Source organism: Panicum hallii, chromosome 2 (assembly GCF_002211085.1).
Source record: "Panicum hallii strain FIL2 chromosome 2, PHallii_v3.1, whole genome shotgun sequence".
NCBI lineage: Eukaryota > Viridiplantae > Streptophyta > Magnoliopsida > Poales > Poaceae > Panicum > Panicum hallii.
In genome coordinates this window covers 55,181,570-55,197,583 of record NC_038043.1, presented here as the reverse complement: position 1 = coordinate 55,197,583, position 16,014 = coordinate 55,181,570, and the positions used below count along the sequence as shown (strand labels likewise).

Below are 16,014 nucleotides of genomic sequence, written 5' to 3'. Positions count from 1 at the left end.
TAGCCACCACGGGATCCATCAAGGGGTCATTCGACCTATCACCGAGGTTTAACCGGGGCATAAGTCACACAGAGCTTATCCCGTCTCCTTGATCACCCGTTGCTCTCAGCTCTCCTGATGGCTATCAGGCTAACTAGTGGGATTTATGCTAAGCCGTTGCCCATACAACGGTCAAGTGGTTCGCACGACAAGAAGCTAGGTGAGATGTCACATCAACTCGGTCCTTAGGGGTGACAGGATGGATATCTCCCTTCCTCGCTCAACCACACAGGTACGAGCACACCAACGGCAATTCACACAGAAATGCCATCCATCCCGTCTAACTCGTCTTTCAAAACCACATTGTATCCCTTCCCACACACACACATTTTCTTTATAAAATCAGGTGGTCAAGGTAGGGTTATCTCAAACAAGGGTGGCTATCCTACCATGTTTTCAGCACGCAAAACCATGCAATTTTATAAAACAGGCCACTGGGTTGTGTTTATAAAAACTAGGACAGAAACATGCATCAAAGGGCGGAATTGAACTTGCCATCGTCAAACCCTTGCGGGAAATCCTGATCGAAGCACTGTCCCACGGGTTCGGGGTCGCAGCACTGGTCCTCGTTCACTTGGTCACAGTCGGAACCTTCCTCGTTCACTCCGTGTCCTACGACGCAAACAAACAGACACACAATCAAGCACAAGAATTAAAAGCTTTTATCGTTGAGCTTGAATCGGAAATGATTTAGCTACGGAGGTAGGGGTAATATTTTTGGGTGGTTTCTTAATGGCATGGCTAGAACTTTACTAGAAAGGGCGTGGTAAAGTTTCGGGTCGATCGGAGGTCGTTTCGCACATAAAATGACGAGTTAAAGACGGTTTCAAGGACTAAACAGGGGTCTAGGGGCATATTCGTAACTATACGGAAAGGACAAGGACCTATTTGCGAATCTTAGAAACACTCAGCGTATGCTGAAAGGTGTCGAGTGTATTTAGGTTTACGTAATCGAGGGGTTTGGTTCGAAATACTAGAAAGAGTAGGGTCTTTTTAGCAAAAAGGGGGGCATCTAGAGGAGGGGGGGTTCCTTTGGGGTATTACAGGAAAAAGGAGGGGGTTTCGGGCAAAAGGCCCCTTTCTTCCTCCTCTTCCCCGCACAAAACAGAGGAGGGGAGAGGGGGCACCGGCGGCGGCCAAATCCGGCCGGCCCGGGGCTCGGTGGCGGCTAGGGGGGTGGGGGAAAAGGAAGAGGGGGAGGAAGGGAACCGATCCCTGGCCTCACCTCGGGCCGAGGTGGCGCGTGGAGGTCAGGCGGCGGCGGACCGAGGGCGGCGGCGGGGCTATAGGCGGCGGCGGCGCTGCAGCTTGGGAAAGAAGGGGCCGTGCGGTGGTGGAGGTCGTGGGGAGGGGCGGCTGTGCGGGCGGCCTATTTATAGGCCAAGGAAGGTGGTGGCCGGTGGTGGCCGGTGGGAGGGGGCCGGCGAGCGGCTCGGGAAGCCTTAATGGCGGCCGCGTCGTGACGCCCGTGTCGTCGAGCGGCGGCGCGGGCAGCGAGGCCGGGGCGACGCGACGGTGCGGGCACGTGGGCGGCGCTGTGCGGCACAGGGCGAGCGCGCGGCAGGGGAGGCAGCGGCGGGCAGTACGGTTGGCGACGGGCGGCGCGCGCGCGTGCGCGGGCGGCGCGGCGAGGGGCGGGCCAGAGCAGGGGCGCGGGCGTTCGCGGCCAGAGCACGCGTGCGCGAGGAATGCGGGGAGCAGGGGCGCGTGGGCTCGTGCGCAAGCAACTTGGCGGCGGGTGGCGCGGCGGCTTGGGCGGAGTGCGGCGAGGCAGGCGGCGCGGTGGCGCGGGCGCGCGTGCGCGCCGCGGCCGCGCGCGTGCGGTGGCGTGCGCGCGAGGGCAGGGCGCGGCGCGGCCGGGGCCAGAGGCCGGGCGGCGCGGCTGAGCGGCGCACGGGAGCATGGGAGGGGAGGGAGGAGCAGGAAGGAAAAAGGGAGAAAAGAAAAAGGGAGGGAAGGAAGGAAAAAGAAAGAAAAGGAAAGGGGAGGAAAAAGAAAAGGAAAAAGGGGGAAAGAAATGGGGAGAGAGAGAGAAAAGAAAAGGAGGGAGGGAGAAGCGCCGGCGCCGGTCGCGGCGGTGACCGCGGCCGGTCGGCCACGCGCGCGGGATTCGCGCGAGGAGAGAGGGAAAAGAAAAGGAGTCGTGCCGGCGCTAATCGCGGTGGGCGGTCGCGCGTGAGTGACAGGCCATTGAGCGAAGCGGAACGGGACAACGATCCGGTTAGGTTTTAGGGTTTTGACGTTGAACCGTTTCTACGAATTACTCTAGCGTGTGAGCGGTGCGGCGGTCAGATTCGCGTCGGTCGTCAAGGGTCAGGGTTAGGGTTTGACGACGAATGGTTTTTCATTGAAACACTTTAGCGCGTGATTTAATTTGGTAAATTTTCAGGGCGTCACAGATTTGGAGTGCAGAAGCTAGGGTTTTACTTTGAGGAGCTTTGGAGTGCTTAGAATATGCTTGAGACTCGATTTCACTGGTTGGGCAAGTGTTTTTGCGTTTGGGGGTCGTGGGGTATAAATATCACCTCACTGGAAACTAGCCGTTAGGCTGATTTCCAGTGACCTGGCGGACTGTCCGCCAGGAGCTCCTGGCGGACAGTCCGCCAGGACTGGCGGACTGTCCGCCAGGAGCTCTCGGATTTGCATAAATTCCTATAGGGCTTACTCTCCGGATTTGATTTATTGGTTATCTTCCACATACTTTCCACATCCCCCTTGATAGTACGGTATACCTAAACTCAAGAAAATATAAAACAAATAAATTTCTCCGCTTGCAACTCTTTTCTTGATCCGGTACCGTTCTCCAATTTTGAATAGTCGTCAAGATTCACTTATTTTCTTTTCTCCTTTTTGGTTTCTTTGATCCCTGCTCATTATACTCAATTGAAACATTAGATACTCATTTAGGTTGTTATTAATCACCAAAATAGATCATTAGGCCTAGATGCACTTTCACTAGTGTAGCACGAGTTGAAGTCGCGTTGAAAACATACTCCTCCTCGATCTCCTTGGCGAGATCAGGGAACAACGTCTCGTTGAGGTTGTCGATGAACTCGTCGAGACTGCTGCATTGGCTTGCCACTGATGCCTCCAGCTTCATATCGTTGATGAGGTGCCGATGAATGCTGTCCGCACCGTCGGCGACGTAGAGTCGCAGACTCACATGCTGAAGATGAAAGTTGTGCTCTTGTCGAGCACGGCGCTGGTGAAGTCAAAAACTTCCATAGATTTCTCCAGTGGATGCTCGATGACCACACCTACCTGGCGCCCAGTTGTTGGTGTTTGACTTCCAAGCCCACCGAGGGATACACCTGAGATGGTAGATTGTAGGTGGGGTGTCGCCGAGATCAGGAACTCGAAGGTGCAAGGAACACGAAACTTTAGATAGGTTCGGACCGCCGAGAGCGTAATACCCTACGTCCTGTGTGTTGGTTTGTATTGCCTTAGATGATGATTTATTATTTGGACGGATCACTTCCCGCTCTTATATAGTTTGAAGGGATAGGGTTATATGGAAATCCTAGCCAAATAGGTGCTTAGAAGTTCTATACAAGTGCTATCCGGGTAGTTTCTTTCTGTTCTGACAAGTTCTACTGTACGAGTAGTTATAACTGGTATAGGATGCGGGTCATATTATATTTTTTATTCTATAATATATATGTTATGTGTGCAGTTCTGTAGCTCCGGATATAAGGGGAGATAGTGAATCAAGGAGTCATTGGTTCTATCAGACTATCTCACCATCGGAATAGAGATTGGAAGAACAAGGAGACAACAATAATAGATAATTTTTAGATCCAGTCATTCAGTAAAAGTAAATTCTTTTCCGAAGAATGCCTTAATCTGGATTGGACTATTGGATTCTTTTAAACAATACGCAGCTACGCACCATGGATAAGAGGCAGAAGGGATCGCCGATTCCGATGTAGCTCGATTTCTGGAGCTTCGACTGCGGCTTGGTGGTTGCTTGGGTAGTTGGGTCAGCTCGCGGTTCTGAACTCGATGGATATTGTTGCTGGTCCTCATGCCACGGCGCTGCATCGTTGAGGGGCGGAAGGAGGCAGGGAGTGCCAGAGGAGGGAACGAGGTAGGGAGGCGCGTGGTTGCGGGCTGATGGCGCTGGGCGGCTGGCCGCCGGCGGAGTGCCAGGTGGTAGCGCTGGCACAATGCGCGTCTACTGACGCCCAATGCGAGCCGGAGCCAGGTGCAGATCGCCATGTGGCGGCCGGCACGGCGTGGGAGCGGAGAGCGGGATCGGCGCTGGGAGAGGATTAGGTAGAAGATGAGATATGGTCGGTGTTGTTAATAAAATTGGGAGAGGTAAAAAGGAAAAACAACATACTACAGATCCAGTTTAATTTAATGGTGTTATAGGGTGTTTTGCTCTAAATATAACGGCGATGGCATAGAAGGGATGAAAAATTAGAAGCGATGGCAGTGAAATGATGGGCTACATTTCAATAGTATTGAAGTGATAAGTTAAATTTTAGTGGCATCGAGAGAATTTTTTCGAAAAGGAGAGAACAAAGTAAAAGATATGAAGAGATAAAATATTGAGAGGACGATCCATATGGACCAAACAAAAGCTCGACAGCGGACCACCACCCTCCCGCTGCAAACGCGACAAGACAAGCGCCCATGGTTTTCCTTCTTCTTAATTCGACCCCATTATGCTAACCTTTTTCCCTCCGTGATCCGTTCGATCGGACAGGTCCGTTCCGTTTGAAACGTCCAGCTAGCCAACTACTGTACCCTGCTTCCTCCCGAGAGGCTAAGGCTAGGTCACCAAACAATTAATGGCCCACTATTGAAAAATAAAGGGGAAAACGATAATGTGATTGCTCAAGCAGTCAAGCAGGGGATCGGATTTTCCACCGAAGAAAGGACGAATCAATTAATCAATCAAAGTACAGGGACGGAAATGTGCAGAGGAACTGGACGATACAGTGGAGGAGGCGCAGCCCGTACTCCAGGGAGAGGGACGAGTAGAGCACCAGCGAGAAACGGTCGTAGAGGAAGAGGAAGCTGAGCACCAGCAGCAGGGAGATGTACGACACGCCCAGCACGGTGCGCACCATCCGCCGCGCCCAAAGGAAAAAAGAAAGAAACAAACCAGAAACTAAAAAAAAAAGAAATTACATCTCAAACAGCTGCGGATTACACCAGAATATCACGCGCACGAGGTCCCATCACCTGCACAAAAGCAGAAAAGATTGGCTATTAGTTACTGCTAGCTGCTGACACGATTAACTAACCGAAATCCTGACCAACATGCATGTTTGTCGTTCACTGCAAAATTCACTTGCTTTGGAAGGTAAATAAGGTGCTTTTCTTTTGCCGCACTCTACCTGCTAGGTCCTAGCTCTACTTCATCTACATGCACACTTTCAGTAACAAGTTGCTGAAGAAGGTTACCTCGATGCAGAGGCCGGCTGCGGTTCCTCCTCGTCTACTTGGTGATGGCCCAGACGGCGTAGATGATGCCGGGGAGGTAGCCGAAGAAGGTGAGGACGAGGCAGATCCAGAACTCAACCTGCGCAAGACCATGCAAGAGTCATCAGACATCACAACACACACAGTCTTAAACAAATAAACCAGCGCACAGTATCAAGCATGCGCGATGGCCAGCAGGTGAACCCAGCGCGAGGCAGCTGCCTCTTACCCCGCAGCCGAACTTGAAGAAGACCCCGAGCGGCGGCAGGATGATGGCGAGGATGATGTCGATGCAGGTCGCCGTGCCGTCCGACATCTTCTCGATCTATTATATCTCGGCCGAGTAGGGAGGGGGGAGAAAATATCAGAGCCGAGAGCTTGCGAGCAAGTTGTACAATGAGGTGAGCTTGAGTGCGATGAGCCGAGCTCTCCCGGCCGCCGGCTTATAAAGGCGGGGCGGCGAGCGGCCACCGGGCTGCCGGCACGTGGCCTGCGTGTGCGAAGATGCCAAGGCAAGGGGCCGGTAGGGGCGGGCGGGTATCGGATCCGAAGGTTCCCCGGCCGCGTGCGCCGAGCTGTCCGGCAGCGACGGCCAGCGCGGACAGATCAATCGGACGGATCCCTCCGGCTGAATGTAGCTAAGGTTCGCTATTACGTTTCTGATTATATTTTGTGATGCTAGCTTGAGGTCCAAGGACACGACGACCGGACGAGCCTGTAACACGCTAGCTAGCTTGCAGGTCCTAGCTAGTGAAACCAGGCAGTGAAAAAACGGGAGTACGCCTGCTAGCAGATGGACCCTGTAAGAAATTTTGAACTCGCAATGGACATGGTGAAACCTCAACTGCTGCCTGCCGGGTAGCTAGCGCTGGGTCTGTTCAAGAGTTCAGAGACGACCCACCTCTTGTCTTTTAAATTAGAGAAGCGAACTAATAATTAACGGTGTGTTCGTTTCCTTCCCTCTAAAGTTTAGATCCGTCACATCAAAAAAAATGTTGCTATTTAGAAGTATTAAATAAAATCTGTTTATAAAACATTTTGCACAGATGGATGCTAATTCGCTAATCATCCGCTAATCATGAACTAATATATATGATTAGATTCGTCTCGCGAATTAGCCCTGAGATTCTGCAATTAGTTTTATAATTAGACTTTATTTAATACTTCTAAATGACAAGATTCTCTTTAATATAACACCTCTAATCTTTAGCCCTACGAAATCGAACACACCCTAAACTGCACTCCTCCGGGAGCATTAAGAAAACCCCCTTAAACAAAAACACTCGTGTTTCATGGTCGGTCAGGCTGTGCCAGCTGCCAGCCAGGGGAAGCGTGCACCTCGGTTGCAGTGAATCCCGGGCAGTAATTGTATAACCATTCCTTTGATACGAGTCCTCTCTCTCCGAAGAGGGGTCCAACGAGTTGGCACGGAAGTAACATCTACCACGGCTCACCGCCCCAAAAAAAAAACAGAAAAGAAAAGAAATCAAAGCTGGTCATTACTCCATCGTGCTAATCCTACCAGCCAGCAGTAGCAGATCTTTCTGATTTTGCTTTCATCAGAGAACAACCTTTTGGTTTGACATGACATTGTTTAGTAGTAGCGTTTAGTGGGATCATGTTGATAGGGACGGTGGCCGTGGATCGACCCTTTCGTTCCCACGGTCTCCAGGATGGCCCGCGTCGATCAATCATGCACGGCATTTGATCGAAGTCTTGCATCTCTCTCATGTACATCTGCCCGCTCCAGTCCTCCTCTCTCCTAGCGAATCATGATGTTCATGACAAGTAAGCAACCTGCTTTCGTTGCTACCAGTCATGTTCGGGCCGAATCGAAACAGGCGGGCTTTTCAATATTCCATCGGTTTGCTCGGAGACTTTCAGCATGTTCTTGTGGATCTTGACTCTGGACGGGTTGTGCCTGAATATGACCACGACCAGGAAAAAAAATTTAAAGATTTATGCGCGCCTGGAAAGAACTTTTGCTTTCATTTGTTCTTAAGCTTTTACATGCATGTTCTCGACCGAAAATGTAAGAAAGCTTTTATCAGTGTACCTTTAGAGTAGACTCCAATGTTCTACATGTGCAGTCCAGTGCGACTTGGCTTGGCCTGAAAATCATCCCAGAGTTTGCGATAGCAGGCATACCATAAAGAAAGCCAAGCTGTCCCGGAACCTGTGCGCAAAGAAAGTTACACAAAGAGGACCACTAAAACAGGAACATTAACTAACTCGTAAAAAAATGTTGTCATACCAATCCGCTCGCCCAGTGAGAAGCGTGGGTGTGAGAGAAAGAGTTAAGGATCACATCAGCTGATCAGCATAATTTGAAACTACCAGTGTGACATGGGGTCTATTTGATCAAGTGACTAAAACCAAAATAACTAAAAGCAGTGACTAAATTTTAGTCACCTCTGTTTGGATAAGTGACTAAAGTTCGAAACAACGTGACTAAAATGAAGGGCAAACCATCTCAACTACTCCTTTTAGCTACTCTTTGGGAGCTAATGGGACTAAAATATTTTTAATCACTTTTAGTTATTTTGTTTGGAACTTTATTCCCTAAACTGACTAAATTTTAGCCAGCGGGAACCAAACAAGGCCATAACGCATAATCTTCTTGAAAACCACATAGGAGTGAAATGCATAAATCTTGCTAGACGATAAAAATAACAGAATGGCCTGTGGACCGTGGACATGTCGGCACCCACCGCCCACGCCATTGCCCATTGCCCATGAATGATGATGAATGGACCGGACCACAACCACCCCGATAGGCCGCTATCAAACACCACTGTGCTGCAATGGCAGGCCCTGCCAACGAATCATCAGACCAAGCAAGCACCCAAGCTCGTCTCTTGTCTTGCATGCTGCAGCTGCTATACACGCTTCCTTCTGGGTGATGTAGGCTGATAGCGAAGCGAGCCATGGCCGTGAATTCAGAGGGTCGTCGGTGGCCGGTGGGAGCAGCATGACGAGAGGGCGTGGGTCGGTACCCGGTTCTCAGGGGCGTCCTTATCTGCCCACATGGAGAGGAGTGCCGTTTAAGCTCCAGTACCCAGAGACTGGCATGGATTAGGATAAGCATTTGCCAGATTTTTCATTGTGCTACCCAATGGCAGATTGACAAGTGGGTTCTAAGTCTTGAAGAACAGTATTAATCACGTTATTTAGGTCTTTGTGAAGGTTTGGGTAGGTAGATATAACGTGTAGAGTTCACCAGAGCAGAGGCTCCACATGTGCAGCCTATCATTTCTTACTCCGGTATCTGCAGCCAGCCAGGCAACGGCTACTGGCTAGCTGAAGTCTACCACTCGGCTATAATTGAAGAACTGGACGGCAACACGCTCGTCACCTAATCGTTGTATGCAAGTCTATGAGGGTTACTTTCTATCATGTATAAACGACTGGTTGTTAATGAACTTCAGATTCTGTTGCAGAAGACAATTACCGGTGCAGGATGGCACGTGGTCCAAGTCATATCACACCGGCCATTGGCGCTTTTTTGATAGAGTCGACGAACAGAGGTGACCTGGATCGGATAAGGATGCCCGTTCGCTTTGAGCTTTACCTTCTTGAAGCTTGCAAGTTAATCTACTCGATCTACACACTAAGGAAATAAACAAGGTAAGAAAACCAAAAGACAACCAAGGGCATAGTGTAATCGAAGTCACACAGGGTCTGAGGCTTACATGGCACAATAATAGTAGCACAAACCATCAATCAAGTGATAGCATTTTCACTTTTTGGAGCTCTGGACTGAAATTGAAGAAATATGTCAAAATCATACAGAAGCAACTGAAGTATTGGGACTGCAAATATCATATCAAGAGGAAAATTTTGCAAGAAAGGAGCTCCCTACCCCATAGATTCTGGGAAGCAGAATGGGACAAAGGCTGCAATAATGTAGGCCACGTTGTTGAGCTCAATCCAATGCACAAACTTCAGACAGCAGCAACGCTCGATAGCACAAGCAGGGTATCCACTATCTGATGAAAACATGCATAAGACCACTCCTTTGTGTTGGCCCAGAACCTTCATTAATTAACTGCCCTTGTGCATGGCATATGATGCATCATCAGTGAAATCCGGGTGCTTTATTGATTCTACTTTTGGCATCCATTGATGGAGACACCATTGTTGTATATGATAGCAACAGGTGAACTGATTCATGAGTAAGCAAAAGCTTGGTCATGCTGAAACCCAGTATGGAGAAAAACTGCACTGACATGTGCAGTCTAACTATCTGCCACGGCAAATAACCCCCAAGAATCATGGCAAAAAATATATTTCACAATCACTGAAAAACTTCAAACAGAACATAATTGGAAGTGTGGGTTGCTTCTGTTTCTTCAGAGCTGTAGGCAGCACAAGAGGACATCAGAGCATTGTATAGTGACCGTCTACAACAAGGATACAAACCCTAAGAAGTGTGGGTGTGGCACATCTAAAAACATCGTAATTATCTTAGTGCATGAGTGCCAATTTTCTTTGGTGAACTGTTGGTCAATAATCAAATGATTGCAGAACATATTCTTGATCATTAATAAGGAAAATCAGCATCAGAATATATTAAGCTGCATATAGAGCAATGAGAAGTTGCATTCCAGAAAAGGAGTTCTTTGATAAAAAAAAGGTTAAGTGATGCCGAGAAAAGTGAATACATTCATCATTAAGATTCACATGAAGCATAGTGATAGTCAAACAGAACAAATATACCGAGCTGTCCATTCTGGATATCTTGTGACACCAAAAGCCCTCTTTAGCTAACTAGTAGCAAGAATGTAGATTGCAGGCGTGGTAAAGAAAAGGAATAGCATTTTAAAACCCTTCAACATGTAACACCAAGAAAATGCATAAATACAATTTACTTTGTAGTCATGTGCACTCACCTATGCCCACAAATACGAAAATTTCACCAGAGAAGACCTCTGAACATGTTTTGATGCAGTAGCTGTTGCTCTGGTGTTCTTTATCAACAGTTTTACTCTTGATCTTGTCTTATGTGTCCAGGATATGGTATTAAGTGACCATGCGTACTTTTGCAAGATCTGTATATTACCATTGAATATGGCAGTCATAGATACAAATAGATACAAATATGTATGAGGAACCACAAGCCGATGGTCAAATCAAGCTATTTCCTGTTCTCTTCTTCAAGCTCCTCTCTTCTATCATATTTCTTATCCTAGTCACATCAGACCACATTCCAGCATTCGCGTAGATGTTAGACAGCAGAATATGATAGCCAGGATCATTGGGGTTTTGTTCAAATATTCTTTCTGCGACAAGCTCCGCAATGTCCATTCTATTATGCTCTCTGCATGCTGACAATAGACACCCAAGAACATCGATTTCTGGCACTTCTTGTAAATTTGCAATAAAACTCCAAGCATCATCAAGCTTCCCAGATCTGCTATAAAGGTCAACAATGCATGAAAAGTGCTCCTTATCTGGAGTGAGATTATAGTCCCGTAACATGGAATTGTAGAAGCGGAAGCCCTTATCAATAAGGCCTGCATGGCTACAACATGACAACAGAGCTACAAAAGTCACTTTATCCGGAAAAACTCCATCTCTCTTCATTAGGTCAAAAAGAATGAATGCTTGATCATCATGACCATGCTTTCCTAGAGAAGAAATCAGAGTGTTATATGTAACAGCATTGCGCTCTGTCATCAGTAGAAAAGTATTGCTGGCTATTTCTAGGCAACCACACTTGCAGTACATATCTATAAGTGCATTACTAACTGAGCAAACTGAACTTATGTTATGCCTGATGGCATAGGCATGTAGTTCCTTACCCTGAAGAAGCCTGGAGTGTTGATTGCATAGCGGAAGAACTGAAACAACAGTCACATGATCAGGTCTTAGTCCCACTTTCTGCAGTGCCCTTAATGCATGTAATGCTGACTCAGAATCCTCATTCACAGCATATCCTCCAACCATTGAATTCCAAATCACTAAATCTTTCTTTGGAGTGAACTGAAATATAATTTCTGCTTTCCCAATAAGTCCTTGTTTACTGTAGAAGTCAATGAATGCACTCACCAGAAACTCACTGTGGTCAAGTCCATGTCTAATGGAGAAGCAATGAATTGCTTTTCCATATCTGAATAACTTGAGTTCTGAAAGACTAGGAAGTATGGTTGCCAGAGTAGTCGAGTTAGGTTTTACTCCTGAAGAAACCATTTCAGTAAACAAATTGATACCTGAGCCATACATTCCATTTTGTAAATGCCCCGCGATTATGGTGCTCCAAGAGACTACATCCTTGTAATGGATAGACCAAAAAAGAGAAGCTGCCACATCCAGACAAGCACATTTGCAGTACATATCAACCAAAGCATTACTGACACAGATATCATCGCCGACTCCACATCTTACTGCACAGCCCTGCAATGCCATTCCAGTCATCAGCTCTTTCACCCTACCACATGCCGGAATAACAGTAGCAAAAATTACAGAATCAGGCAGAAACCCTTCTGACCTCATGCGATTGAACAAATCCATCACCTCGAACCAGTCCCCTCCATGCACGGTCCCTCCGATCATTGCAGTCCATGCAACCAAGTCCCTTACTCCCATGCTCTCAAACACACTCCTTGCTTCACCCAAGCACCTACGCTTGGCAAACATGTCCACAAGTGCGCACTGCACAAACAAATTGGGCACCGCACTGCCACGGGCAATTTCTGTCTCAATGTTCTCTCGAACCCTTCTCCCCTGCTCAACAGCTCCAAGCGCCGCGCACGCTTTTAGAACAGGCGGGTAAGTGAAACGATCAGCAGTGACCGAGCCATCACTGACCATGTCCCAGTAGCGCTCCAGCGCTTCCGAGAACCTGCCGGCGTCGACGAGGCCCTTAATCACGGCGTTCCACGCGAAGGAGTTCTTCCTAGGCATTCCGTCGAACACACCCAGCGCGTGGCCGAGCCCTGCACCCCCCAGCCTGGCGTACGCGCGCACCAGCTGCGCGGAGAGGACGGCGCTGCGACGGTACCCGCATACCAGTAGGGCGGCGTGCAGTCTCCGCACCTCCGCGAGCACGGGGCCCGACTGCAGCCGGAGGAGGAGCGACTCGTGCGAGACGACGGCGTCGGGAGGGCCGCAGCTGCTGCGACAACCGCGGCGAGGAATCGTCGCTCGAGAGGCAAGAGAAGGGCGAGGCAGCCTCAATTTGATTCCCCTCTTCACGGCGGAGTAAAGCGTAGGCATGCCGTGCGGACGAGCCGCCGCCGCTTCACTGTTGAGTTTTGAATGGCGAGTTGTTTGGAGCGGGGAAAGCGAAACGAATGGCCATGGCACCGTGGCAGTTGAAACGGGGCACTTGTATTGCATCCTTTGATCACAATTGCAACGGCTGGGATCCAGCACTTCTGATGCAGATCCAGCAATGTATCAGTTCAACTACGTCTACTACCGCTACTGTTTGCTCACTGATACTAATGTACAGACAACTTTTGTTCGACGATGATTTCTCCTTTTCTTGCCTGTCTAACCACCCAGTTCATGATTTCTCATGGATTAAGGAACCAACTAGTAGATGTATGTACCTGGTGATCTTAGTGCACTGTGGTAGTCAAAATCATTAAAACACAATTGCGATGCCTGAGTGCGATATTAAAATAGCTTGAACTATGTAAGTTTGGCCTGAAGGCGTCTGCAGACTGTAACTTTGGCAAATGAAATGTGGCAAGGAAATAAACAGTGTCAGCCATGACCATTTTTAAATGACATACAGTGCATCTATCCTTACTCTCAACCTTTCTCAGCCAAGACAAGGCAAACCAAACAGGCTGACCTGTATCAAGAACAGGTTCTGGTCGGCTCAGTTTGGCGGTGTGGCTGAAGCTCAAAAAAGATTTTGCTTCAGATTCGGTACGGTTACACGCACTGCCAGCTACGAGGCATCGCAAATGTGCACAGTAGAATATGTGATTAAGATAACCAATGCTCCCTATATCATTGTTAGTTCAAAATAACACTTACGCCCCGTTTGGATACAAAGTATTTTTGAGTATTGGATAAATATTATAGTTTTACAAAATACTTTGGTTTTTAAAAGTTCATAGGTGTTTGGATGCAACAAACTCTGTGGTTTTAAAAGCCGCAGTATTATCGAAATCGTAGTCTTTCTGGAGTTTAAAAAACTCCACTCCGGACCTCTTTTTTTTAAACCGTGGTTTCTCACATCTTTGACTTATAAAACTACATTTTCTTGATACTATAATTTTCTAAAACCACAGCAACCAAACAGGGCCTTAGTAAATACAACAACAGCTCCAGTACCAAATTCGAAATAATATTTAACAGCATACCATTGTGCAGCATAATCATATAACATGAATACTTCCAACTACAAAAAATAAGCACTAGAAACGAAAAAGATCACACCAAATGAGCGACCAAGCAACAGTAACTTTTATTTTGCATAAGCCAATGTCAAGTGTATCGTTGAGCTGTGAAAACAACTTCTTTTTCTACGGAGCTGTCAGCTAATATAGGTGCATGAACCCCACCTTCCTCCATATAGTCTTCATTGGCTTCTTCAGCCATGAAAAGCTCATTTTCTTTCATACCACTGTTATCAACTTTCCATGCCTTGACAGAAACTTCCAGCTTTTCATCAACCTCGATAGAAGCAACACAACGCGAAAGCTTCACATTCCCATCATCGGTACAAGGAATTATTCTGTCTCCAGAATGAAGTAGGAGGACCATCTCTTGATCAATACGGGCGGTTTTGGCAACAAATCTACCAGAAAAACCATCTGGCCATGACCCATCAATGACTCACAAAAATATTGTGGCCTCCACAGAGAAAAAGAATTTGTCCAAGCGTAAACTCCAGTGTGCTAAGCTTGTTAGCGTACTACAGACAAATGGTTCCACAGCTATATGGCTTAAGATTTTATCCTCGGATTCAACGGTGCCCTTCACTAACAGCTTAGCCTCGATGGTGACAGGATCCAACAGCACAACAGCACGTGTCGGGCCTGTCAATACTAATATGGATTCTGCATGCAAAACCACTAAATCATTAATAGGTAAAGCAAAGTGAAAGAAGAGGTGAATATCAGCATAGTCAATGCAACACAGTAAAATAGACGCAAAGGGAATAGCATAAATTATACATGTATGGTCAGTAACACATTACATGGGAGAAACATACTATTTGCACGATGATAACAAGCACCATACCATAATTTCTTGCTAAATGGTATCAGTGCCCTTTGGGTGAAGCGCAACAAGAAACAAACAACCGCCCAAAGAACAAAAAGAAAAAACAAACAAAACGACAAGTAAGAAATAGTACGAACCTTTTCGGTGAGGGTTTGACAGTTATCCCTTTTGCGATCAAAGACAATATTGCGCCTGTGGTCAATGGTGTCGCGAAGAGCACCCATACCGAACACATCAAGTGGCCACTGCAGGCTGTTCCCAGCAGGGAACCTATCCGGCATCCGATGCGGTAAAAGGGTGCTGAAAGCTACCGTTCATGCACCCAGCAGACAACCGATCCAGCTTCCGAAAATCCGGACAGCCTCCGACGCACCCCAAACTGGCGCTGCCTCTCTCCTGAATCGGATCGGTGGGGAGGGCCTCTTGCAGCGACACGTGGTGGAAGGACCAGGGAGAGGGGTGAGCAGCAGTGAAGAGTTTGACGTGGGGACCACAGACCACTCATTTCCGCAACGTTATACGAGAAACTGCTGGAGAGCATCTTTCCTATCCATGCGGGGTCCACGCTGGAGCGGTCTTTCAATGGGTATCCGCTGCCGCACTCTGCTGGGAACCGATCCGAGTCCTGTAACCTTGGCTGAAAAGATCTGTAGAGTATTGCAGGTGTTGGTTCCAGAAGGTGCAGGCTCATCAGTAAACCGCATGCTGCAGATCTCCGCTGCGTGATTTTATAAAAGATTTAAAATGAGTTAGGATCGAGTCTGATAACAGGCTAACAGCAGCTATGTTAACTAAGATATGCAGGGATTGCATCTCATATATTGTTGTTTACTGGACAAGGTCTGATCCTAGCAAACCTACTTATCTAATCTAAGATATAAAAAAAGCAACGAACAGGATAAGGGAATGGTGTTATCTTCTAATTACTGCTGGAGAAAATAATTCATGAATAATTGGGTAGGGCTACTGAACTTACTGACTCATATATGAATGTATGTATGGAGATAAATTACTCGAGAACTTACTGTTGGCTTCGAAAGGACCGTACCGGCGGGAATATAGAGCGTTCCATTCACCGCGGAACTTAAAAGCGCTGATGGCGTAACGATCCGCCCACCACTCTTCATCAAATTTCGCACACTCCGCTGATCCGCTCTATACTTCTCCCGTGCCAACTCTTGCGCCTTCAGCGCTTCCGCATCTAGGGGGATGGGTTTCTTCTTGGGCCTCGCCCTCAAACCTTCAACGATTTCTATGGGAGCGAAAATGTCCCAGGTTTCAATATCGTCGTCGTCGATATCCTGATGAGCCTCGGGGTGGTCAATCGCCACCGCTTTCCCCGGCGACCCCCGCTCC

At 47.9% G+C, this 16,014-nt stretch overlaps 2 protein-coding genes and 1 pseudogene across 4 annotated transcripts; all 3 read right to left on the bottom strand.

Moving 5' to 3' along the window:
* Positions 1–4,877: 4,877 nt before the first annotated feature.
* Positions 4,878–5,904, bottom strand: LOC112881813 (hydrophobic protein LTI6A). The gene is made up of 3 exons (XM_025946684.1): positions 5,702–5,904; positions 5,455–5,572; positions 4,878–5,232 (listed from the first exon to the last, which is right to left on the bottom strand). Exons 1-2 carry the CDS (start codon positions 5,786–5,788, stop codon positions 5,489–5,491), a joined length of 171 nt encoding a protein of 56 aa, XP_025802469.1. The 5' UTR covers positions 5,789–5,904; the 3' UTR covers positions 4,878–5,232; positions 5,455–5,488.
* A 788-nt stretch (positions 5,905–6,692) lies between these two features.
* On the bottom strand, positions 6,693–12,759 carry LOC112881812 (pentatricopeptide repeat-containing protein At4g33990-like). 3 transcript variants are annotated; one of them, XM_025946682.1, is made up of 6 exons: positions 10,365–12,759; positions 9,335–9,830; positions 9,165–9,231; positions 8,924–9,082; positions 7,529–7,648; positions 6,693–7,393 (listed from the first exon to the last, which is right to left on the bottom strand). In XM_025946682.1, the coding sequence occupies exon 1, from the start codon at positions 12,688–12,690 to the stop codon at positions 10,600–10,602; it is 2,091 nt and encodes a 696-aa protein (XP_025802467.1). In that variant the 5' UTR covers positions 12,691–12,759; the 3' UTR covers positions 6,693–7,393; positions 7,529–7,648; positions 8,924–9,082; positions 9,165–9,231; positions 9,335–9,830; positions 10,365–10,599. The 3 variants fall into 3 exon arrangements, with proteins under 3 accessions (XP_025802467.1, XP_025802466.1, XP_025802468.1); XM_025946681.1 differs by lacking the exons at positions 6,693–7,393; positions 7,529–7,648 and adding an exon at positions 8,170–8,491; XM_025946683.1 differs by lacking the exons at positions 6,693–7,393; positions 7,529–7,648 and adding an exon at positions 8,170–8,491 and having other exon boundaries at positions 9,335–9,636.
* Positions 12,760–13,855: 1,096 nt separating this feature from the next.
* On the bottom strand, positions 13,856–15,799 carry LOC112883288 (annotated as a pseudogene).
* Positions 15,800–16,014: the final 215 nt, after the last annotated feature.

Excerpts from the sequence above, each read along its gene's own strand:
- LOC112881812 (XM_025946682.1), bottom strand. The coding sequence starts at position 12,690 with ATGCCTACGCTTTACTCCGCCGTGAAGAGGGGAATCAAATTGAGGCTG.
- LOC112881813 (XM_025946684.1), bottom strand. The coding sequence starts at position 5,788 with ATGTCGGACGGCACGGCGACCTGCATCGACATCATCCTCGCCATCATC. Across the intron at positions 5,573-5,701 it reads TCTTCAAGTTCGGCTGCGGG|GTTGAGTTCTGGATCTGCCT; the intron begins GTAAGAGGCAGC and ends GGTCTTGCGCAG.